General features: G+C 33.5%; 2 protein-coding genes and 1 pseudogene across 2 annotated transcripts; all 3 read left to right on the top strand.

The window, feature by feature from the left end:
- Positions 1-4707: 4707 nt before the first annotated feature.
- On the top strand, positions 4708-12648 carry LOC131609627 (uncharacterized). Its single transcript, XM_058881388.1, has 13 exons — positions 4708-4964; positions 6877-6935; positions 7048-7165; positions 7376-7449; positions 8339-8407; positions 8495-9088; positions 9562-10097; positions 10331-10395; positions 10639-10718; positions 10840-11084; positions 11198-11326; positions 11560-11712; positions 11808-12648. Exons 1-13 carry the CDS (start codon positions 4811-4813, stop codon positions 11944-11946), a joined length of 2415 nt encoding a protein of 804 aa, XP_058737371.1. The 5' UTR covers positions 4708-4810; the 3' UTR covers positions 11947-12648.
- Positions 12649-17928: 5280 nt separating this feature from the next.
- On the top strand, positions 17929-20520 carry LOC131609630 (probable E3 ubiquitin-protein ligase RHB1A; annotated as a pseudogene).
- A 1618-nt stretch (positions 20521-22138) lies between these two features.
- On the top strand, positions 22139-26387 carry LOC131614361 (protein DETOXIFICATION 34-like). Its single transcript, XM_058885956.1, has 8 exons — positions 22139-22195; positions 23518-23931; positions 24196-24821; positions 25040-25096; positions 25176-25414; positions 25522-25640; positions 25940-26026; positions 26176-26387. The coding sequence occupies exons 1-8, from the start codon at positions 22139-22141 to the stop codon at positions 26239-26241; spliced, it is 1665 nt and encodes a 554-aa protein (XP_058741939.1). The 3' UTR covers positions 26242-26387.
- The last annotated feature ends 200 nt before the right edge of the window (positions 26388-26587 follow it).

The following is a 26587-nucleotide window of genomic DNA, read 5'->3' as shown; positions in this document are numbered from 1 at the left end:
CCAAGAACCTCCTACGACTGTTGATCCTCCACCTTTGCGTTATCCCTCTCGTGACCGTAAGTCTACTCAATTGCCCGATTTTGTCTATTCCATTTACTCTTCTTCTTTTTCTTCTTTTCTAACCTCTATCCACAGTTTGTCTGAGCCCTCTTCCTATAAAGAGGCTATTCTTGACCCTCTATGGCAGCGGGCTATGACAGAAGAACTTTCTGCTTTGCATAAAACAGATACTTGGGAATTAGTACCTCTTCCTCCTGGAAAACGTGCTATTGGGTCTCGTTGGATATACAAGATCAAAACTAAGTCTGATGGATCAGTTGAGCGCTACAAAGCACGTCTTGTTGCTAAGGGATTCTCTCAACAATATGGTATGGATTATGAAGAAACTTTTGCTCCTGTTGCTAAAATGACTACTATTCGTACTCTTATTGCAGTTGCATCTGTTCGTCAATGGCATATTTCTCAAATGGATGTTAAAAATGCATTTCTAAATGGTGACCTTCAAGAGGAAGTTTATATGGTACCCCCGCAAGGTGTTTCTCATAATCAAGGGGAAGTGTGCAAGTTGAAGAAGGCATTATATGGTTTGAAACAAGCTCCACGAGCTTGGTTTGAGAAGTTTACCACAGTGATTAAATCTATTGGCTTTCGCTCAAGTGATCATGATTCTGCTTTGTTTATCAAGACCACTTATCATGGTCGTATTTTACTCTCATTATATGTTGATGATATGATTATCACCGGTGATGATATGGATGGAATTAATGATTTGAAGCTACAATTAGCCAAACAGTTTGAGATGAAAGATTTGGGAACTCTTCGCTACTTCTTGGGCATTGAAGTTGCCTACTCTCCTAGAGGCTATCTTCTTTCTCAATCTAAGTATATTTCCAACATTCTTGAACAGGCTCGCCTTTCTGATACTAGAGTAGCAGACAGTCCTCTTGAGTTGAATGTGAAATATGCTCAATCTGATGGTGTTCCTCTACCCGATCCCACATTATATCGTACTTTAGTTGGCAGTTTGGTGTACCTTACGATTACTAGACCAGATATTGCTCATGCTGTTCATGTTGTCAGTCAATTTGTTGTCTCTCCTACTACAGTGCATTGGGCAGCTGTTCTTCGCATATGTCGTTATCTTCGGGGAACCCAATTTCAGAGCCTTCTTTTTCCCTCATCGTCCTCATTGGAATTACGTGCTTATTCTGATGCTGATTGGGCTGGCGACCCCACAGATCGTAAGTCAACCACAGGGTTTTGTGTCTTTCTTGGAGACTCTCTTATTTCTTGGAAGAGTAAGAAACAAGATATTGTCTCTCGTTCTTCTACAGAAGCTGAGTATCGTGCTATGGCATCCACCACTACTGAAATAGTTTGGTTGCGTTGGTTACTTTCTGATATGGGTGTCATTCTTTCTGAGCCAACTCCTATGTATTGTGATAACAAAAGTGCCACTCAAATTGCCCACAACTCGGTATTTCATGAACGTACCAAACACATTGAGATTGATTGTCACTTCACCCGGCATCACCTTCAAGAAGGGACAATTACTCTACCGTTTGTTTCATCTGCTTTACAGATTGCTGATTTGTTTACGAAAACGCATTCTATTAAACGTTTTCGTTTTTTGATTGACAAACTCTCGATGCTCTCTGCTAATGCATCTTGAGTTTGAGGGGAGATGTTAGTTATTATTATTAATTATTATATTTTATTGTATCTTTATAAGGGTAGTTAGGTCTTTCTTTACTTTTGGTATTTATACTCTGATGTAACCCTTATTCACACGCTTTTGATTCATTCTATTATAACCCTAACCTAAAGGTTCTTTCTCTTTCCCAATGTTTATATTTGTTCACTGTTACTAACAGCTCCTACATGTCATTCCATTTTGTTTAGAGGGAGACGAGGGTGCGAGGGGTTAAGGTATTAACCTAAAGACCCTTAAAGAGTATTATAAGTCTATTTCTTTGAACGAACATTCGTCCGAGGAAATAAAATTAATCAAAACTAAATGTTATATTATGATATTATTTGGTAACCTATTATTTCTAGAAAGTACAGGTAATAGTGTCAATTTTATGTATTTAAGTTTGTTTGGCGACATTGATAACATTGGAAAGTATAGTTGGTGTTCCACCGTTTTGGCTATGCTTTATATTTCCCTTTGTAAGAATGCAAAAAATGATACTTGCACATTTTATGGATGCACGTTCTTACTCTAAGTATGGGGTTTGTGGAGAATGTCGATACTAGCCACCGACAACAACGGCCACTACATGTTCCCCTATGCAACAAAGTAAATTTACTCACTCTTTTCTAAAAAAACTATAAATAATTGGTTTTTTCTCTTTTTGTTTAAGGTTCTGTGTAAGAGGGATGAATTATAGCAAAAACCTTAGGGGAAATATCTTGATGTATCACTAACTTTGGGATTACCTTCGATCGGAGGATGTATTACCACTAAACTATTCATATTCTACGATTTTTTTTAATATCAACCATCTTCCAAATGATCTAATTATATTTTTCTTCCTATATAGTTTTATTAGAGACCATATATGGGTCTCCAACATGAACCCAACCCCGAAGATGAAGTTGTTTGGACTGCAAAAACATCTATCATAAGGTACAACATTGGAAATGCACCACAGTGACCGTGTGAAACTCCAATTCGGCATGCATCAAGAAATCCCGGCTCTTCCGACGTCTTTGAGCCAATGGCATTTCCGCGCATAGTGAACCACCAATGGAACGTTAGAAGTTGGAAATACTTCGCTCCAGAGTGGCGTCAAATATGGAAGAGGCGTCACCAACATGTCCTACAGTTCTTTGTTTCCCTATTTGAAATGAAACCAACACAAGAATATATGAGTTGGTATAGATCGGTTACCACGCCTGATTCGTTTGTGTCCGACCCATACTATTTAATTGATCCCCGCCAACAAGCCTACAATCAACAACCAACCCAACGACGACAACAACACGAACACCAAGACCAAGGCCAACACCAATATCATTACCAACCAAATTATCAAACTCCATACCAACAACAAAGACAATACATCCAACACCCCCGAGGCGGGCTCCTCCAAATCTCAACCTAGTCCCGAATTGGGCCAACTAGAGGAATACAATCCAAGCGACCCACTAATCTCGCAAACGTCACATCACCGTAGCACCCATTAACAAACATATGACTTCAACACACCACAAGAAACAATGTCTTTTTACCAAGTCAATTCAAGTGCCGAGTGCTACCAACCAGATATCGTTTCCCCACCACCCCCACCACCATGACAAAATTTTGCAGGCATGGGCAACCGACTATTCGATAGCGGGTACCCGAGACAACTTGGTGGCCTGACAGAATGCATGGACGTTGAGCGCATTGAGGGGATATTACAAGGGTCATCTACCCAAACATAACAAGAACCTCAATGGGTTAGGGGTCAACGTGTTTAACATATGCGGAACCGAGGGTCGTTACGGTGATGATGATCATTAGAATATTTGTATTTTTTTAAACTTTTGTAAAATTATTTTATAATTAATTAGTAGTATCTTTTTTCACATTTTTTCATTTATATTAAATATTTATTATTATTTCAAGAAAATAAAAAAACCCTAAAATGACCTTAGGCAAATGGCTAATCCTAATAGCCATGAACATTGACGTCATGGAGGTGGCACATACTTCCAAATATTTGGTCATTGGCGCCATGAAGAGTGACGCCTACACTTAGGACATCCCAAACCTGATTATTTATGTAATTTTTTGAATTATGTTTATTTTTGAATTTTTTTTTTAAAATTGATTATTTTAAAAAAAATTATATATATGTATCTTTTCTGTTAAAGGTTTAAAAAATGAGTTTAATGGATATACACTGACAATATAAAATAGTTTTACTCTGTCATCCTAGAAAACCAACAATATGTCATGTCATTAAATCTTTTTAAAATAAAAATGAATTGTAATTAAATACATGATTATGATTAATTGATAGTGTAAAACTATTTTACACAGTCAGTGCATCACCCATTTTCTTCTATAACGAGAATAATTTTTTTTTTCACCCTTCTGTCTAAAAGATGAAAAACTACTTTACTAATATATTTTATCAAAAAGATACAAAGGAAAAAAAAAACACTATAATGAAACTATTTGTGTTGCTGTATTATGAATAAATAAACACCCGTGTTACCTTTATTTAAAGCTTTAAAATACGTAAGGCTAACATGATTCCATGTTTGAGTGCTCCCTATTTGATTTTAATAAAGGTGATTATAACTTTCTTGATTTGGTCATAATAAAGTTTTAATTACCTTTAGATCATATCAAATTGAAAGAGAAAAAAAACATTGTTTAAAACAAAAATTATAAAATATATTACAATTTAATTAATATAGATTAAAAATTAAAATGGATACACATACACATAACTTTATTCTCTCTATTTTATAAAATAAAATAAATAGTCTTCGAGGTGTTTACCACATTAGACAAAAGTCAACCCAAAGTGAGTCAACATGGTACTTAACATAGAGCATCATCATCGTATATCTCACATAGATTTTGTGAGTTTTGTTTTGTTTTATGTTTTTTTTTTCCAATATTTAATGACTCATTAATAAGTTTCAACTTTTTACATGTGTTTCCCACATTCTCACTGACAAATGTTTTTTTTCATTATTATTTAATTAATTAATTAAAAAAATAATACCCTTTTGCGTTACTCACTCACTCCCCACCAAAATTCATCGCTATGATCTCAGAACAACTCTCTCAAAATTGGTAAAAAAAATGAGTTTTTTCAATTTTGTGCTGCTCTTTTCTTGTTCCTTTGTTCTACTCTCTGCAAATGGTGAACCCAGCAGCAAAGGTGAAACCTTTATTGTTTCAAGCTTCAGTTACCCTCATACTAGGCTCAGACCCTTTGATTTGCGCTATATTAGAGGTTTGTTACCTAATTCACAGTGACCCTTTTTGTTTTTAGTCATTATTATTTGCTTGATTTTTTGTTGTTGTTGTTCTTGTGGTTGTTTGTGATGAAGCATTATGTTAGTGTTGGAATTGAATTTGATCTTATTTGCTTCATCCGGGGTTTAGTCTGTGAGGATTATACAATTGGTTCGGTTTTATGTTTTAGGGGAAATCTAAGAGACTGATTACAGCTTAATTATGTTTTTGTGATTATTATTCGGCTATGATGGACTTGATCATGTGAAATATGAGTCCTGTGTTTTATATTAGTTACTTTTTTTTAGATATTTCTAGGTTATGTTGCTATAGCCTATAGTTTATCACAGTGAGGGCCGTCTTTGAGGGCATGCAAGACTGAATGCCAAATTTGTCTCAATTAAAACTTGTTTAAATAGAGTGTCATAAAATATTTGTCGTGATTATGTCGTGGCAAAATAGGGTCCCTATTTGTTTTGCAATGGTTGAACATGACCTAACCTTCATATGGCCTCAAAAACTTAAGACGGCTTTGATCACTGTTACCTTGTAATAGTAACTATGCAAGTATCATGTATGGACTTGAAGCATAGGGATGCAATCTTATTTGGTAACTCAGGAACACGACTTTTCTTAGGTATTGTCCGCTTTGGGACTTTGTGTAAACCCTCACAATTTTGTCCTTAGTTAAATTCGACTCGGGTGGTTGTGAACGTGAGTGTTTATAGACCACTCTTGGTTTCAATTCCTAGTAATGTGAGACTTTACGTACCGGAACAATAGTCCTCCAGTCGAGGCTAAGGGGTGAAAGAGTTTAACATCCCTTGTACATGGCTTAAACCCCGGATTCTCACAAACAGCCCAAATGGTCTGAGGTTGTTCTCGAACATACCTTGGAAAACGGTGCAGCGGATTTGGGGTTGGAACAATTGCTGTTTGTTATTTGTTATCTATTTTATGATGCGCTAGTTTGTTAGATTTTACTAATGTGATCAGAAACCTTGTATGAGGAAGGAAGGGGCAATAATCAACTGTGTAATGTGTTATGAGCCAGAAAACTCAGTTAACAACACACAAATTAAAAGAGGAATTTGGTACTCTAATGCAATTAACTGTCAATGGTGTACACTGTACGGGATTTTGTATTGATTATGCAGAATGTGATAAACACTTGATGTAAGGAAGTACAAGGGATAAAAGAAAGCTCTAGAATGCCTAGGCTCAAAGACAGAAGAGATTCAACTTCATTCCACTAAATTCCCTACTCATAATAACCAATCATTGGCATATTTTTGGTTAGAGATCTTTCCTCTCATTCCTCGCCTTGGCTCCACAAAAGTAGGATCATGTGCCATGTGTCCCTCATTCTCATTAGATTCAGTTGTTGTATTGGCCATTCTTCCCTCACTAGTAACATAATGCTTGGTTTCACGATTGGCGCGCTTAGAATTAATTATGGAAGTGTGAAATTAATTTTAACATGTTTAGTTTGCTATCGAGTAGAATTGGTTCTGTATTCTAGAGTTGATTCTACTTGAAGCTATGATTTCTAGCTTTTGAGTCTAAACATGATTGTTAAACTCACTTTTGCAACAATTTATCCAAACATAAATCACTTTACTTTCAACTCACTTTTAGTCAGAATCAATTTTATAGAATTAATTCATTCAGAATCAATTTTTTTCAACTGCAAAACCAAACACTAAAGAATTTCAGATGGAGACAAATGTGAGATGGTATCACAGAAGAAGTTAATTTTATTTTTCATTCTGCTTTGATGATTCGATTGCAATTATGAGTTCAATTATTTTGAAAATCTGTTTTCTCGAAAAACCTCATTTTCAGATATGTTTGGACTTCTGGAGTTGTGAATGATCTTACTTGTCTCTTAATGTTTTCTATTTCTTCAGTTGACTTGCCGCCATGGTTTTCTACGATGTCTATAGCAATGAACTCAGATGTAGACCTTGTAAGTACATCCAATCTTATTAAAATTGTCATTACCGACTATGCTATAGAAAAGTCTATGAAGTGCTCATCACAATATTATCTTTTTGTTGAATGGGCCCTTCCGTTTTCAGGATGTCTCTAGAATTGAAAGTGTTCCAATGAGCACACTACCAATAATATGCTTTAGAGACGGAGGTCCTCCACTGCCAGATGCCCTAAACTTAACTTTGAAAGATTCAGCCATCTCAGGTACGAGACCGAGGAAGCACAGATGCTACGAAACAGTTGCCATGTTGTTTTTGACCGTCTAAGATAATAAGATTCTTATCTATTATTGGCTTGCTCTCCTTCTCATTATCTATCTCCCTTTTTGACAAGAAAGAACACACTAGATTTCTTTTTTCACCTTTTGTTTTCAATTTCCTATTATGATTACTTTTTGTTCCCCATTTTATTCAGGGATAAATGGTTTAGATGTGGAGCAGTGCTTCCCTATGCAGAAAAATATCACTATGAAACTGACAAACAATCAGGTATTGTTTTACGCTTATTTTTTTACTCGAAGCATTACAGATACTTTTTTATTACTAGTATAATATCCATGTTTAATGTATTGCTTCATCCAGCTCAATGTCTCCTTATGCTTGTAATAACATAGAAATACTTGCTTAACATTAAAATTCCTATAGTGAAGGGCCGGTTCTATTAAAAGTTAAGTTAGTAGGTTTAGAGTAGTTAATCCTGGATAGTGGCGCGGAGCGCGGTTAACCCCAAAAATGGGATAGTGTATTGCGGGATATTCGCTATTTCATCTTTCTTGGAACAAATTACATGAATAATAATTATAAACATATGAAGTGCAGAGGGAAGAACGAAGTGTAGAGAGAGGTGAGGGAGGAAGTTGTGATTTTTCTTTGGAAGAACGGAAGTGCACAAACGTCAAGATTAGGTTTGAGTCTCAACTCAGATTTGATTGAAAAACCCAAAATCACCCTTAAACGTTTTAAATTTAAAGGGTAATTTCGGTTTTTTAGAGGGGAGAAGGATAGCGGGACAGAAATTGCTCCGCCCCCGCTACTCGCTATTTACCTTATATCAGCCGCTATAGTGTTCTGCACTACCAAGGCTCTTTCCATAGCGGCTGGCCTCCACTCCGCTCCGCTATAGTGGGATAGCGCCGCTATTGACTACTCTGGTTAAGATGCAAGATAAGTGTAATATTTGCTAAAAAAAAATAGTCATAGGGGCTCCGATATGTTATATTTCAAGGACAAACCCTCCGAAAAGCTTGAGATGTTAGGACACATGATCGGTTTTATATAACTAGCATATATGTTGCTTGGGGAATGGTTAGGTTCAAGTGATTCTTCTTTAGTTCTTATGTAATTTCTAAGATAGAAACCATAACAAATTGTTGTTCAGATATCTCCAGGTGTTTGGTTCATTGGTCTTTTCAATGGCATTGGACCTACAAGAACACAGTCGAAGATGGTAAGGTTTACTATGCAAGTCTTTTTTTTTTTGCCCAAAATAATTCTGAAAATTACCCAAAAAGTAATAATATTTTTACCTCTGAAGATTGTCCGGGGTCCAGCATACTCCTTTGCTGCCAATATAACTGTGGAAGCATGCACAAATTCAATGATGATGGGAGATTTCTGTAACAGTCCGGTTTATCCATTTTCATGCACAACATCTGATGTCAATAATACTTTGAAAGCTACAATGGCGAATGAGCCAGAGTTGGAAAATTTGATGACCTGCAAAAGTAGTGGGAAAACTTTTTGTGCTGATGAAAGCGTATCAAACTTCTTCTCCTTTGATATAATAAATGTGGCAGACGAATTTACTATTATGGCAAGTGATGTCAAATTCAATATCACGTCTTCAAACAAAACATCTGGTGCAAATGATGTTAGTTTAATGTGTTTTGTTCGCCATGGTTCAATGCCTTCAGTCGCTTCGTACGATTACTCCAGTGATTTAAGTAAAGTGCCGCTGGTTATTCATTCACCATTAATCGGTCGTTGGTACATTACTATCGTACCGATCAATCCTATAAAGATACAGGATAGCAATGTAAGGGTTTGCTATTCAGTGGAATCACAGGTGCTTCAATGTCCTTTTGGGAAGGCTGGTCCAAATTGTACAATGGATATCTACACGCTTCAGGTAGTATTCTTTGCGTGATATTTTCTGCCAAAATTTCCTTTTTGTGTTGTCACCTTAAGAACTTTCTTTATAATAACAATTAAGGTTATGCTAATCCTTGTACTACAATATAACATTTGAAGTTACAAGTAGAATGAGTAGAATCAAGTTAATGTACCAAGTCCAAATGGTTAACCACGTTCAAATTTGTGATTAATGAAGTTATGTTGATGGTTAATGAGTTTCAAAAACTAACATATCCATTAATCATCTTCTAAACGTAATTAACCACCTATTTGAACTGTGTTAACCACTTTAAAAGTTATCGGAAAAGTTGTCAAGTTTGGTTATGCAAAAATCATCTCTATTAATATTTCTTGATTTGAAGTTGATTTAAGAACGCTCTAGGGTAGAATCATGCGACAACTTGATGCTAGAAGGTATTTATTTAAGCTGGAATAAGCTATTGACAATACGAGAGTTGTTTTCTGCAGACATTTGTACGGAGAGGTCCAACTCCCTTTGAATCATATTATCTACCGGTCAGTACCGGAGCATCTTATACTTCTGCCAATTTCCCTCTTGAACCACTCTTGAGTAACTCATCATACCATGGTGACCCTGGTAACAGTTGGACTTATTTACTTCTGGACATTCCACGCGGTGCAGCCGGAGGAAATATTCATGTACAACTATCCTCAGACGTGAAGATCAATTATGAAGTTTACGTTAGATTTGGTGGACTACCATCTCTTATTAACCGGGACTATTATTATGCTAACAAGACAATGAGAAGCGACACATCTATGTTTTTCATGCTATATGATTGGACTGACAACAAGATCAATTTCTATATTATGTATGCTAGAGAAGGAACTTGGGGTTTTGGTCTTAGATATCTTAATACTAGCCGTGATCCTTCTAAAGAGCCAACTGTCATGTCTCTTTCGCTTGAACGATGCCCGAAACATTGTTCCTCTCACGGGGACTGTAAATTTTCTTTTGATGCAAGTGGCTTGACATCGTACAGGTTTATTTTAAACCCTTTGCTTGTTCCTAAATTTTCTTTTAAATTACGTTACCTTAGAAGTCCTTGGTAGTGATTGAGATTTTGTGGGGAATACAATTCAGATGGCATGCTATAGAGTTTTCCAATTGTATTAATCTTCTTTTTTAGAGATTACATTATTGCATGTTTTTCATTTCTTTTCTCTAATGTATTAAGGAATTCATCATTTTAAATGTTTACTTTGTTGTCTTCAGCTTCTGCTCTTGTGATCGAAACCATGGAGGCATTGACTGTAGCATTGAAATTGTATCACATCAAGGTGCTAGTTCATTTTTGAGATTGATGAAGTTAGTGATTTAATTGTCCTGCATTGTTCAAATTTACTTATATAAAGCATCAATTTTATTTTTCTTGTTGTGTAACTTATTTATCAGGCAAACTTGTCTTTTGGTCCTTTATCTTTATTTCTTTTTTAGCTTCAATTTTTTATCAAGTCAGAACCTTTGTGCCTGTAAGCGTTTACATCATTAGACCCTAAACGAGTCACTGAAAATTTGTGCAGGGCATGTACGACAATCATTTTTTCTCATTGTATCAAATGCTGCGGCCATACTTCCTGCCTATTGGGCCCTTCGGCAGAAGGTGGTTCTTTCTCTTTACTTGTTCGGTAACTCTTATTATCTCATTATATTTACTTATGTATGCAACCCATAGTATACCTTTATTTGATCATACAAATTTCATAACATCGTTTATTATGCAGGCATTGGCAGAATGGGTTTTGTTCACATCTAGTGGAATTGCTAGTGGACTATATCATGCTTGTGACGTAGGTGCTTGGTGTGCATTAAACTATAACGTCCTACAGTTCATGGACTTCTGGCTCTCTTTCATGGCTGTGATTAGCACTTTTCTTTACTTAGCTACCATTGATGAAGTATTGAAGAGGGCAATCCACACGGCTGTCGCTATCCTTACTGCTCTAATGGCTGTAACAAATGCAACCAGGTAAATGAACTAATAGACTGAATGTTCACGTGCTCACACACGCGCCCTTGCATATACACAAATACCATAAAATTTTTGATAATCTTTTTCATATTTGAATATGAAATATGTAGGTCTTCCAATGTTGTTCTTGTGATGGTGATCGGTGCTCTTGGTCTCCTTATTGGATGGGTTATAGAGTTGTCAACAAAGTATAGGTCCCTTTCCTTTTCAGTTAGATTCTCACTTGATTTCTCTCAGATGTAAGTTTGTTTCGAGTACGACATTATATTGGTTTACATGCAACATAATAGCGATCGATGGCACTATGCTTTATAGCAGTTAACTCAAAATCTGCTATGCTATAATGGCTACAGCGTCGCTATAGCCACTATTAAACAATACTTTGTACTACATAGCGTAACGGATTCAGCTGCGATATAGATGCTATTTAATGACACTGAATATAACTTATTAGTGATGAATTTATCTGCAGTTTGCGAGTGATAAAGCGATGGCTATGTAATCTTGTTGGAACACTTCTAAGACGGTACCACTGGCCTTTTGCATTAGCTGGTTTTTCTGCGCTGTCAATGGCAATAGTAAGCTGGACACTTGAAACCAGTGAAAATTACTGGTTTTGGCATAGGTATTAACAATATTACTATCATCATTTCCCTTCTTTTTGTTTATACCTTCTCTATATCTCATGTTCGCCTTCTTTTGAAATGTGTTTTTTTACAGCTTTTGGCATATTTCAATATACACATCTTCTTTCTTCTTCCTTTGTTCAAAAGCAAATATTGTGGATAGTGAGAATCAGCTACCTGAAAATGGAAACTATGAACTGACTCATCAAGATTCACTTCCAAGAGCCAGTTAGAAATAGAATAATATATATCGAATAGGATGGTGTAAAAAGGGGGACAGAGGCGAATCATTTTAGTTTTTTAGAATGTGTTTATTGCAAGTTCATGCGAAGGTAGCACAAAAGTACGTGGCTTGCTGGTATTAGATTCAAATTTGCTTATGTTCGGTTTACAGTTGAGAATCTGCAAAGGTACATTTGATGGAGTTCATTTGAGATCTACGGACTTATGGACAGTAAATGTACATTCGCAGTGGAAATCCAAACATATCGGTTTCTTACTTATATAAGAAGTCATCGTAAGAGTCGATTCTGAGGCCAATAAGAGTGAAGTGATGAAGCAATGCAGTTTCTTGTAAATTCTTTTCAGCATAAGGTTTGTTTATGCCATTCTTTATGGAATATTTTACCCTTAAAGGAATGAAACTAGGGGTAATTTTGGTCATTGGATAAAGAGGTTTGTCTTGTGTAATTATAGTTTAGAATAAGACTTGCCTTTGAACTGTATCATATTAAGATTAAGATATTTGTGATAATGGATCTTATCTCTACATCATAAACAATGAAGGAGTTTGCATTACATTATACATTACACAAACATAATTTATAAGGTTGACATGGAAAAAACATTATAAAAGATGTCTACTTAGTGAGAGTGATGTTACTGTACTGTTCTATTATTAATTATGTATCAATGTCTACTACCAATTTTGGTTTTATTCTATTTTAGAATAGTTGGAAAAGTTTGTTTAGAGTTTCTGTCCTTAAACTATTTGCAACTTGTTTTAATATTTTGTTCTGGTGGAGCTTATGAATATTTTTGTGTATATGAACAATGTCATGAGTTACACATTCACTTTTTTGTTTTTCTCTCTCAAACAGAAGCCTTTGAATTTATTTTAATTTCATGAGTTACACATTCACTTTTTTGTTTTTCTCTCTCTTTCAGCAGTCCTAATTTTATGATAGTTACATGGAAGAAAAGGAGGTAAAAACAAAGACAGCAAAAAGAACATGCACCACTAGTACATTACCAAATTCAATTTCGTGGAGAACCTAAAATGTAATTAGAGAGTATTTGTCACAAAGCATGAGGGATCAAAGTCATAACAGCTAGGGAACTAGAAATAATCTTATCTTATATATAAATGCAAGGTTGTCATGATGGCAACCCTAGCCATGTGGCATCATGATAACAACTTTTAGCAACATTTGACACATGTCACTCTAATATCAATCCTAATTTTACTTTTTTAAAAATTGATTTTACAAATCCCATTGCAATGTTAAAAAATTATGCTTTTTTTAATTATTCTCTTTTATTTATTTTGTTTAATAATAAAATTATAATTTTTATATAATCATGAATTACTTAGTTTTTCTAAATAATAAATACAAATAAAAAATATAAAAATATTAATAAAATTGATATAATTATATAATATCCAAATATCTAAAAAAAAATATTAAAAAATGTATATAACTAATTTATGATAGATAATAAATAAAAAATATAAATACAATTTATATATATATATATATATATATATATATATATATATATATATATATATATATATATATATATATATATATATATATACAAATCAAAAATATAAAAAGATTAATAAAATTGATATAATTATATAATATGCAAATATCTAAAAACAAATATTAAAAAATGTATATAACTAATTTATGATGGATAATAAATAAAAAATATAAATACAATATATAAATATATATATATATATATATATATATATATATATATATATATATATATATATATATATATATATATATATATATATATATATATATATATATATATTTATCATTTTTAAAATATAAGTTAAAAATCTCTCTTTTCCACATTTCAGATTTAAATTTAAATAATAATAAAAAGTAACGTCGATATTTTTTTATAAAAATTAAAAATATTATAGTATGTTTTTTCTTTATATTTTTAAATTTTGATTTTTATAATAATATTATAAAGTTTTCCATATCATGTTGATTTCATTATTATTAAAAAAATTCTCAAATCAAAAAAAGATATGTTAGAGAATTGAAGTAAATAAAATATTGTGAATAATAGTACTTATTTTCTTACAATTAATATTTTTTATATTAAAAAGATGATTAACAAATTATTAAAAGCTAACTATACAAGCTTATCCGTGCATTGCACGGGCAAACTACTAGTCGGTTAAATGATGAAGTAGGGGCGTGGTATGGTGGAGCAGATCTCTTGTACGACGACACGAGGGTGAATCTATAAGATTAACACTCCAACGTACTCCCTCCGTCCCAAATTATAAGAGAAAATCACTTTTTAGATTCATTGAAGAATTAATGTATCTGGTCTTTATATAGACCAAATACATTAATTATTCAATGAATCTAAAAAGTAATTTTCTCTTATAATTTGGGACAGAGGGAGTATAAATTAGTAAGAGAATGAGAAGTGAAGTGAATTATGGATCAGAGTGTAACCATTATTTCATAGACGGCTAGGAGTGGAAATATGTCAAGTCAATTAATAAGGGCCTACGACCTGGCCTACGCAAGCTTAGGTCAGACCATGCTTTTTAAATAGAAATGTAGATGCTTTTTTATAAGTCTATTTAGTTAAAAAAAAATATGCCACAAGTCATAAAAAATCATTTGATCCTATTAGGCCGACCTATTTCAATAAATACGAATAATTTTATTATTATATTGTATTTGTATTTTGACTTAAAATAAAAAATAAAGCTTAGTTTTCTTGAAGAACTTATGAAAATAAGCTGAAAAAAATTTATGAACAATGTCATAAGTTGTTTTCATAAGTTTTTTCAAACAAATAGTATCACAAAACTTATGTAAATAGGTAAACTTAAATAAGTCAATGCATATAAACATATAGTCTCGTTGATCTTTTAGTTTGTTAGTCTATTTAAACATTAATTAAATTATTTATTTATAAATATTCAAATAAAACAGGCTTTTATGCAGACTAATAGGTCAATTAAACCTTCAAAAATGTCAGACTCAGGCCTAAAAATAAGTCTGTGATAGGCCACATACTAGACTTAGACTTTGAAATTTTTAGCAAGTCAGATTCAAGTTTGACAAAATCTAACTCGACCTAACCTACTCCCCTTATGGATGACACCACTATTCCACTGTGGACCCATAAATGATCGGTGAAATGACAAAGTATGGGCTTGGTGCGGCGGAGCAGATCTCTGATATGACTGCATATGAATGAACTTGCAATGTTAGCACTCCAACGCCTAAATTAGTTAGAGAATGATGAGTAAAATGAGTTATGGACCACAGAGAAAATACCTCAAGTCTATCGTGAGACTTTATATATGAATGACGTTTATGGACATTATCTACAATTTTGACGTGGGGCGCGATAGACTTTCTGATGACATCTAACGACATATAGTATCCCCCGACATGGATCAAGTGTGGAGCTCTAGAACAGAATTACATTATATTTTGATACCTTAACGAAATAATTTAGACTGGCGATTCAGCCTTACCCTTTTGGGCCGACAGTCGGCCCAAAACTATGTGCCAAAGTCTCCTACCAATTTTGGTTTTATGGCATTTTAGAGTTTGGAAAAATTTGTTTAGAGTTTCCGTCCTTAAACTATTTGTAACTTATTTTAATTTTTTTTCTGGTGGAGCTTATAATATTTTTGTGTGAATATAAAATGTTCGCTTAATATGTGAGCTACGTGTATTTTCTAACCTCATTTTCTTACTTGCTTTATTTAAATATTATCCTCCTTGTGGTGACAAGGTTATGTAGCTAGACCTACTTTTTTGGCATTTTTTGCAATACCCCCTTAACAAAATTCAGCTATTATTTTCTCAAACATAAGACTTTAAATTTATTTTAATTTCATGAACTACACATTCACTTATTTATCTTTTCTATCTCTTTCAGCAACCCTAAACCCAAGGACTTAAGCTAGAACTTAGTGGAGAACCTAAAATATAATTAGAGAATATTTTTCACAAAGCATGAGGTATCAAAGTCATAACATTAGGATTAAAGTGTTACGTAATGGAGAACAAAATTGAAACATGAGTCACACAAATTCCTAAAAGCTTTACACTACACGTCTAAACAAATCATAATATTTTTAAAGTTAATTGTAAAGTATAATTTGGTTTTAAAAAAAACCCTAGCCACCTAAGTCATTTTCATGCATTATTATTTTTATATATACACGTAGAAAGAAGACAAAAGAAACAGAAATATAATAACACAACCCTACATCCTCCTCCAATGAGGAAGCATTACATTTTTAAATATTATTGACTCATTATATTGAAAATTAATGCATTCTTATCATCTAGTATAACTCATCACCTACGTAATATTAAATAAATAAAATTAATATAATAAACATTATCATCTAACAAAATTATTTCATAAATTTATATAATTTTTAATAAAATATATTAAATGTTGGTAAAAAAGTGACAACTATTAGAACTCATATGCATAATAGTTAGTAATGGAGTTCAAATTTTACTGAATTACGCACAACTTACAACTTAGTAATATTAATTTCTATCCGTTAAAGTAGGATTTCTAAACATCGTATATAGGGGTTACAAAATGGACCTTGTCTGTCGGGCATGTCTATTTTATTCTTACTTTTTTACGAGGCGAATTAAAATTTTATGTCCGTATCCTCAACAATATAATTTTTACGATAAAAATGTGTAGTGTCCGCGAATCCGTCATACACCTTTTTTTTTCCAGGCCGCGAGATGACCTTAGCCTAATTGGCGGCATAGTCCCATTAATCATCTTCACGCACGTATGTTAACGCCGAGTACAACACGCCATCTTGACACATGGGCCCACCGGGCGAAAGCCTAGTGCTTAATCTACTTGACTTCATTAGAGGTGAGTTACCTGTTATGTGTTAGTCGATATGGCCTCATAACCCCACCATACCGAGCACGCAAGTGTGCTAACGCCAAGTGGGAAAAGTCACGCGGCCCTCACAAGCACACTGCAACGGTAGCTCAGGCGTGTGCCTCTTTGATCCACGATCAGGGCAGTCCCACGGAAAAGCAGTTATACGCGAAGCCGGAACCAGACTCCTTCCCGACTACTAATGCAACCTGTAAATTATATGTGGTGCCTGATAACTTATAATTTTAGAATTTCATCCAATTATTCATATTCAAGTGTTATGCATAATGTTAAGTATGTTAACTCAATTACTCTTAACTATTCTTTTGTAATTAAATATGAATACAATGATGAGATAAAGTATGAAAGTGTGCTGACACCCGTGGTTTCGGTTAAACCTTCAGGAGTTCACCATAATCCCGAGAGGTATGTTCTATGAATTTTTGCAAAAGTTAATATCTAAAATAAATATTATTTGAGTTTTTTTTTAACAAGTAAACCTCGTTTTTTGTGAACGCCTACACTAACAAATCTTTTGTAATTTTTAAGATAAAAAGTGTAATGCCCGCAAATCCATTCGACTTATCTTTCTTTTTTATAGAGTGAAACAAAATTTTAGATTTGCGCCCTCAATAATATCTATCCTATTCTGCTTTGTTTTTAAGAATATTTATAAAATTGATATCGAAAATAAATATTATTGCCACTATAATTAATATGTACATTATATTTTAGTATATTTTTTTAAGTTAGTAAACGGACATATCCGTTCCGTTTAGATTCATTTTACAAAAATCCACAAAAAATAAGGTGAAACGAAACATACATAATTAAAGATACGGGTCTAAAACTTTGTCTCGTCTTAAAAAAATAAGACAGACGGAGAATACCCACAAATTTTACACCTTTTAAACTTAAAAATATAAAATTTTATATAAATATCCGTGTAAAAAAAATACAAATGACATATTAGTGGTTAAGAGTATAACATCTTAATGCAAACACAAACAGCACTAGGCCTCTGTTTTAGTATATTAATTGAAGTAAACATTTAAAGAATGAAAAGTTTCTACTAAATATTAAATATTTATACTATTATATAATTTTGATATAAAGAAAGAAAGAAAGATATAGAGTCATAGCCATAACCATAGCCACCTTCAAGCAACCAAATTCCACAACAAACCAACAATTTCCCACCTTTCTCTTCATCCCTTCTATTGCTTCCATAAAGGTAAGTTTCTTTTTTTCTTGTCTTCTCCGTTTTTGGTTTTTGCTACTCTTAGCTTTATCAGTTTTCATGAATTGTAACTGTTTACCAACTTGTGTTTTTTGACCACCCTTTTAGGATTTGCAGATATGGTTTTGTGCTCTGAATTTGATTGTGTTGGTTTTGCTTCCTCACACAATTCTTGTTAGGGTTATTGTTTTTGGTTGTTGGGGGGTTTTGGGTCTAGTTTTTTCCTCTGTTTTGTTTTGTCTTGTAGTGGTGGTGACTTGAAGGTGGCTCTTGTTGTTGGTTTTGTGGATTGGTTTCTGTTTGTAAAGTTTCATTTTTTTGCTGAAATTGATGTGCTAATTTTAGTAATCTGTAACTGGGATGTTAATGATTTTTGTTGTTGAAATTAATAGATATGAAAAGTGTAACTTCTGATTGAATATTTTTGTGTCTATTGCAACTACTATATAATCTATAAGCTGTCTTCCTTTGGTAGGTTAACTTGATTGACAAATATGAAACACTGACATAGTACTGACACGTCGACGCCAATAATAGTTTGAGACGATAGATGAGTTCTATAGCACTGACACCTCTGAAAAATGGTGTGTCGGTGTCCGTGTTAGTATCGTGTTTCTGATGTCCGTGCTTCACTTGAATATGTTGATGTCACACTGATGTCAAACACTGACATGTGTTGAACATTGGACAAGGACACACTTCAATATGAAGTGTCGGTATTCTTCTTCATAGATTAAAATTCTCTTAGTGGTTAATTTGCTTATTAATGATTTTGAAGACAAATAACATTGTAGGGATGAGTGATATAAGAAGAATGTTAAAAAAATTGAATCAAGGTGAACTTCAAAACAATGAATAATGAGGTTTCTCAAATCATAATTTACCAAGGAATGAATGTAACTATTTGGTTGCATGTTTCTTTTGATATCATTGAGTTTTTTTGTGTGAAATTTTTAAGTTTGTTTCATATGTGAAATTGTGAATTAATCATCAATGTTATTTTTAGGCTTGTAATAGCAGATTGGATAAAAGGAATGAAAGTATCAATGAGAGTTTCGATTAAGTAACAAGATCAAGCTAGTGGAAAATGGGAGGTTGCTGTTGTTCTTCCAGAAAACATCATTTGCAAGGAACACCGGTTTATTACTATGTTAGTAATCTCACTCTATTATTTTCATCATAATCAACTTGGCTATTAAAAGCCTTAAAATGGTTGCTATCATTGATAAGCGCTTATGCTATAAGCCTACGAGCACTTAATTAATTTGTTTATTCACAATTTGTTATGTGCTTATGATTTAAAGTTTGAAAAACTCTGGTTTCAGTGTCCGCCTACTTTTGAAGAGCGTGGATCTTCAACTTCTAATGACGGTACCCCGCTCCTTCACTCTCTGCTGGATTTCTGGTTGGACTAAATTTTGAAGGGGCAATACCTGATACGTTCCGATCTCCTCCTGTGCCTCTTCCTTATGACATTGTCTTCGGAGGTCCCGCGTCGACAGACTCTGAATCTGGCAGAGAAACTGTTAGTATGAGTAGTTTTGAAACTTCAATTACACGCGATGATGATATTGAAGAATCAGATTGTAAAGCTCAAACCAAATCTACACCTCTATCTCCAAAGAAGGAAAAACTATCAAAATCAAACGGAACACAAGTATTGACGACAGAAGAAGAGGATGTCTGCCCAATTTGTCTCGAAGGTACAGTTTCTCGCGTAATCGAAAGTTAATTAAGCTCTTTCTCTCTTAGTATATTGATAAACAATGATTTGAGATTTTATTCTTTTTCTTTTTTTAATGCAGAATATGACGATGAGAATCCGAAAAATCTGACAAAATGTGAACATCATTTTCACCTATCTTGCATTCTTGAATGGATGGAAAGAAGTGACTCCTGTCCTAATTGCGACCAGGTTCGGCTTTTTGTATTCATTCCATATTAACTCTAATAACTAACTGAAAAGAGCAGTATATTTAATTTTCATTGAATACAATACAATCATCTTTGCTAACATATTAAGTACCGACACTGACATGACACTAACACGACATTGGCACATTGATTGTGCCGAGCTTTATCAAATGTTAATTTTTTTTCTCTGATGTTACAGGAGATGATATTTTGACCAGACAATGAATTAGTTTGATTGTATCAAAATCAAAGTTTGCTAGATTTATATATGAAAGATAGATGAAGAAATTCAATGTATGATAACTGGTAAGATGATGGTAGCTGCAGATTCATTTTCCATTTTCCTTGTTTTGATTTGTTGCTTTCATTTTTTTTATTATTTGTTTTCTTTCTTTTTATTTAGGGGGGTAGAAGCATACTGGATTTGTAAATAGTGTCAACGTCAATATATTGTATACTTTGTTTTTTACATCATCTTTATGTGATTTTTTACTATGTATATTTGGTTTTCAATATTTATTAGAACAATGATTAGTAATTTATGATAATGTTCTTTAACCATGTCACAAATGATATTGTTAAGTTGTTTAAAACAGCAATGCATATTAGTTACTATTCTTGGAAGTGCAATGCACTTGGAGTAAAGCTTAATCATTCTCATCACTTTCACACCACTCAACTATTAAACTGTCACTTTCGGTTCAATAATTCATTTCCACGGGTTGCTATTTACACCATCATTTGTTATAGTACACCCCTACCCCATCTTCTCCCTCATTTTACTTCCATAATATTGATGCCAGCCACGGAAGCCTGAAAATCATCAATTTATAATTGTCCATACCAATGCATACAAATTGACACAAAGACTCTACCATGCACTCTACATCGTAAATAATTTTCCAGGCCACCATCTTGAAGAAGGAGGTCACACACTAGATCACACAAGCATCATGGTTATCATATAAGAGGTCGTGGAGGTTTGGTTTCATCGGTGAAGAATCTCCGTCCCACGGTAGTCCACTAAGCGGTCAACAATTAAAGCGTGCGAAATTCCATAAGGACCAGTGCCACTACTCAAACATAAGGACCAGTGCCACTACTCAAAAGGCAAGATGTTCAAATATTATAGTAAAAGTCATCAGGTAGAAATCAGGACCCCCATCCAATATTACTCCTACCAACAAATTCATCTGATCTAAGAGTCAAGCCATTATGTGTTCGAAAACAAGTTACAACATGACTCTGTTAGCGAAAGGCTTGAGGGACAATTATTATATACTAGACCAAAACTCATTGAACTCGGTCTTCCTAAGTCACTAGCGCTTAAGTAGACCAACTAGTAGACACAATCTAGATGCATATTATATTGATGTAAGCTCCACAAGACAAAAAAATTATTTTTGAACAACTTTTATCATAATAATTTATGATAAAAGGTTTTTCTTCGTTATGTTTATTTCAAAAGTAATAAGATCCCAAAAATAATTATTCTATTTAATTGAGCATTAAGAATGACTCAAATGTGAGACTCCATTAAATATAAAAACGTCATTCGTAATGTATATATAGTCAAGTTTTATTGTCAAATAAAAGAAAATAAAGTATAGATACTATTCAGTAAGTTGATTAATGAGCATGTAACACATGTTATAAATACAAGATATCAATTCTTTATATAAGTATAACTATTAAGAGTAATATTTATAATAAATTGATCCATCATAAGAATGGCACATAGTGGGTTATGTAAGTCTCATAAGATATTCTCATAGTAATACCTGAGTATGTCACCTTGTAACCTGAAACTACTATAGTCCTACGTGAAGAGTTGATCACTTTAGTACCGTCAAACATTGCATGTGTCAAGAAAAGTATAAATTTAGTTAATTGGATACTTCATGAGTCATATAGAGGGACGTGAATGACCTATATGTAATTTGCCGCTCTTGCATATGCAAGAGTAATATTTTTGGACCTCTTGATCAAGTATAATAGGTAAAATGCACAGTGATTATGAAATAAGTCAATATGTCACATTGAGCTTATTTGTTGTTATTAAGTATACTCGGATATTTTAAAATAAAATATTTGACTATAAACGGGTGACAGATACTATGTCATGTGTTAAATATAAATACAAGAGTTATACACCTGATCCATATCTCGGGAAGGTTATGTTATAGCACATGACATATTCATCAATTAGATAGTCGTAATGTGTTGCTAGATAGTGCTTTCTGATTTATAATATTATTTCTAATGTTACGAGAACCTAGAAGAATAGAGACATACAAATAAATAAGCGAGAGATTAAATAAATGAATAAAATTCATTTAGGATTCGGTGATGATTTTTATGATGTTGTAACACTAATGAGAGAAATATCGTGCACCATAAGCTACAATGCATATAAGTGATTCTATAAAGAAATCCTTATGGTGAGGTGACGGTCACTCATTCATGTATTCTCAAAATTCTAGCCGCGCTAGGATATTGAGTTTGTGTTTTTTTAGACTCTCGTTAGTTCACATCTAGCACGACCGGCAAAAGATTATTTTGTTGTAAATTTTGTTGGTGCGAATTGAATAGAGGTGTTTTTTCGTTCGTGCAACACTCATTATCAACCCATTTTCGACCATCAGGGATTCTGCACTACAAGAGATAATTAATATTTGAATCATAATCAATCATTCGTAAAAATCCATCACAAAAGAAGTTTTGTACTTTTAAGTGTTGCATTTAATTTGTTCATTCTCAATGGATAACGACCGTATTGACCGTCTAAATTTTAATAAACCTCTAATTTTTGTAAAATTAAACTTCTAATATTTCTTTTTAAAGTTTGATAGTTATAATTTCTTACAAAAATATATTTTGATGCACTTTATAACCACAGGTGTTACGTTATGTTACTCTAATCTTAGGCCAATGCAAATAAAAAGAAGCATAGAAAGAGAAATGGATTTAATACTCAAAAGTATATAAGAGCATCTCCAATGGGTGCAACCCATTTTTGGGTTCTTTATGGGTCCCACTAGCCACATCATCTTAAAATAATTTTTATAATTTTTATTTTAATTGTATAATTCTAAAAAGTTATTATTGGGCCCACAACTTTATCTCATAAACTAATTTGATTGGGTACCACAATTTTTTCATAGTTGCATTGCAATGCAATGGTACTATGATGTGGCATGTCTAGGTGGAGAACTTATTAGAAGGAACTACCATTGGAGATGGTCTAACAGTTTGAGACTTGGTCATAACTTTCCATTGGCCTAAATCATTTCACACTCTTTATAAGGTTATCCTACATTATAGAAAAATAAAAAATCCTCCGTCTCTTCTCTCACCAAACAAGCAATGGTTGAAACTAATTCATTCATAAAAAGCCATTCACAAAACGCTCTTTCTTCTTTTTCTTCTTCTTTTCAATCTCCATGTCTTATGCATGAGTTTTTCTTTTATATTTTCCATGCAAAAAGGTTCATAGAAAACCGCAAAAATAGGTAAAGAAAATGAAGTAGTCTTTGCAGGGGGAAGCAATGGCTTATCCTCTGCTGGATCATCACCTGATAGATACTCATCAAGAGGAGAAACACCATTATTTAAAGCACATGTATCCTCTACTTTGGAAACTGCAGAACTCCACCATGCTCCTGAAGGTCTCATTGAAACCAATGTTGGAGACTATAATGGAATAAATAACTTTGAAGATTTAAAAAATGTAACCATTACTGAATCATCCAAACTTTGGACTATTGCTAGCCCTATTTGCTTTGGAATATTATGCAATTATGCAATCAACTCCTTCACAAATATCTTTGTTGGACATCTTGGAAACTTAGAACTCACTTCAGTTTCAATCTCGTTGTCTGTCGTATCAAATTTCTCCTTTGGCTTCATGGTTAGTTTCTATTATATCTTTTTCGTTTGTTAAAAGTGTTATGTCGGACGACCTGAACGTGTGCCTATATATGGCAAGCCTGATACACATTCTTAACATAGCATCAGAGCCAAATTTAAAATCTGTGAGGTCACCTGCTATCAGGCTTCTGCTATCTGAGCACCTACCATTTATTTTCACGCTGCAGTTATTTAGTCCTTCATGTGAGGGTTTGTGTTAAAAGTCTCTCTTATTTAAACTCGTTAATCGTTGTTATATTTGCAGCTTGGCATGGCAAGTGCACTGGAGACACTATGTGGACAAGCATTTGGTGCAGGACAAGTAGAAATGCTCGGTGTTTACATGCAACGTTCGATTCTAATCTTGTTCGGTTCATGTTTTCTCATCTTACCTCTTTACATATACGCAACACCGATTTTAATACTCCTTGGACAAGAACGAGATATAGCGGAGTTAGCTGGAATATTCACACTCCAATCAATACCTCAGTTATTTTCACTAGCCATCAATTTTCCTGCACAGAAATTCTTGCAGGCACAAAGCAAAGTTGGAATACTGGCATGGTTGGGTTTCGTATTCCTTTGTATTCACATTTTGATTCTGATTCTGTTTATTAAGATACTCGGTTGGGGTACAACTGGTGCTGCTGCAGCTTATGATTTATCGGCTTGGGGAATTGCTTTGGCCCAAATGGTTTATGTTGTTGGTTGGTGTAAAGAAGGGTGGAGGGGTTTGTCTTGGTTGGCTTTTAAGGATCTTTGGGAGTTTATGAAACTGTCCTTTGCTTCAGCTATTATGCTTTGTTTAGAGGTTTGGTATTTCATGACATTGATTGTTCTCACTGGACATTTGGATAATCCTATCATTGCTGTTGGCTCACTTTCAATTTGGTAAGATCATATCAAAGCTACTCTACTCTATCTTATGCATTACCACGGACAATGTCTCGTGTCTGACACATGTCAGCGTCTGATAGTAACACCTCTGATTAATATTCAATTATTTCATTTTTCCAAAAGACTACTGATGTCGACGTGTTAGTTTCAGAGACAGTGTTGTGTCTGGTGACTCTAAAATTTCTGATTAAATTATGTTTTTGCTCTACCAGCATGAATTTAAATGGGTGGGAAGGCATATTGTTCATAGGGGTCAATGCAGCTGTCAGGTATATGTTTGATTTATGATTTTTTTCCCTCTCCATTTTAGTGTAACAAATTTTTACAATTTTTCTTTATTTTTACCAGTGTAAGAGTTTCCAATGAGCTTGGATCAGGCCACCCAAGAGCTGCTAAATATTCAGTTGTTGTCACGACTATTGAGGCTCTCATGATTGGCTTGGTGTCTGCAATAATTGTTATAATAACAAAAGATCGCTTTGCTGTTATTTTTACTGACAGTAAAGAAATGCAAGAAGCAGTTTCTAAATTAGCTTCTCTTCTTGGTGTAACCATGATTCTAAATAGTGTCCAGCCAGTTTTATCAGGTAAAAAATTTCCCCAATATAACATATATCGACCTATCTGAATTGACTTATTCGAGCTTATCTACTGATATAAGTATTTTTGAGACAGCTCTTTTGCACTCTTGCAGGTGTTGCAGTAGGAGGAGGATGGCAAGCTTTGGTAGCTTACATTAATCTATTTTGTTATTATATTGTAGGACTCCCCCTTGGCTTTTTGCTTGGCTACAAAGCAGGCTATAGAGTGAAGGTAATGACTATGCATATCATAATCACTATATTGTGATACTGCGCCATCTTAAATTTTTATAGGCCGCTGTTTAATTGTAGCAAAATAAAAATAAATACTATGTTTAACTACCGTTTAATTCTGACAAATATTTTTGAGGTTTTACTAAATCAGAGTTTAACGTGATAAATTTTGGACTCTGCGCCTTGCACGTATTCAAAGACGGTCCTGTTATAAGTTCAATTATAAAACAATATGTGATTTGAATTTATTTTACCCTCTTATCAAGTTGAGCTTACAGATGAAAAATATTATTTCAGGGTATTTGGGTTGGAATGATATTAGGGACTGTTTTGCAGACAGTTATCTTGGTGTACATTATATATAGAACAAATTGGAACAAAGAGGTGAGATTAACTTTTTTTTTTGTATGAATAGAAATGACTATCATAATCTTGAGTTCGGCCAAAAAATAAATAAAATCTGATTAAGGATTATTTCAACTATGATTCAAACTCGAGCTCTGCTAAACGATTTGTAAATCTAAAATTTTCAGGTTGAACAAGCATCAGAAAGAATGAAGCAATGGACTGGACAAGATTCAGAAATGAGTGAGATGTAGAAATCAACAATATTCAAACTATTCTATATTCTGTGTATTCTTATTAGGTGACAATTGTGCATTTCTTAGCCATAGTGGAACTTCATTCTTAATCATGTAATAAAGTGTAATTTTGTAGGTATAGAAATTTTTCTTATTAATGTAATAAAGTGTAACAATTTTTTTTTAATTGGAAAGATATATATTTATCTAAAAAAGTGGACTCTACAACTTACAAGGGAAAGCATAATCAATGCTCAACTATCTACATAAAATTACCACCAAGAAACTAAAAAAAATAGAAAATTTCTTCACTCACCTCCTAACCTTCTTGCCCACCCCTGGTGAATTTACCACAATACCCCTT

Source organism: Vicia villosa, linkage group LG6 (genome assembly GCF_029867415.1).
Source record: "Vicia villosa cultivar HV-30 ecotype Madison, WI linkage group LG6, Vvil1.0, whole genome shotgun sequence".
Taxonomy (NCBI): domain Eukaryota; kingdom Viridiplantae; phylum Streptophyta; class Magnoliopsida; order Fabales; family Fabaceae; genus Vicia; species Vicia villosa.
The sequence above is the reverse complement of the archived record's forward strand: the minus strand, read 5'-3'. Positions and strand labels throughout refer to the sequence as shown.

Coding starts and splice junctions, on each gene's coding strand:
- LOC131609627 (XM_058881388.1), top strand. CDS start 4,811: ATGAGTTTTTTCAATTTTGTGCTGCTCTTTTCTTGTTCCTTTGTTCTA. Junction 10,396..10,638: donor TGAAATTGTATCACATCAAG/GTGCTAGTTCAT, acceptor AAATTTGTGCAG/GGCATGTACGACAATCATTT. Junction 11,327..11,559: donor TCACTTGATTTCTCTCAGAT/GTAAGTTTGTTT, acceptor ATTTATCTGCAG/TTTGCGAGTGATAAAGCGAT.
- LOC131614361 (XM_058885956.1), top strand. CDS start 22,139: ATGTCATGTGTTAAATATAAATACAAGAGTTATACACCTGATCCATAT. Junction 25,097..25,175: donor GGGGTCAATGCAGCTGTCAG/GTATATGTTTGA, acceptor TATTTTTACCAG/TGTAAGAGTTTCCAATGAGC. Junction 25,415..25,521: donor TGTCCAGCCAGTTTTATCAG/GTAAAAAATTTC, acceptor GCACTCTTGCAG/GTGTTGCAGTAGGAGGAGGA.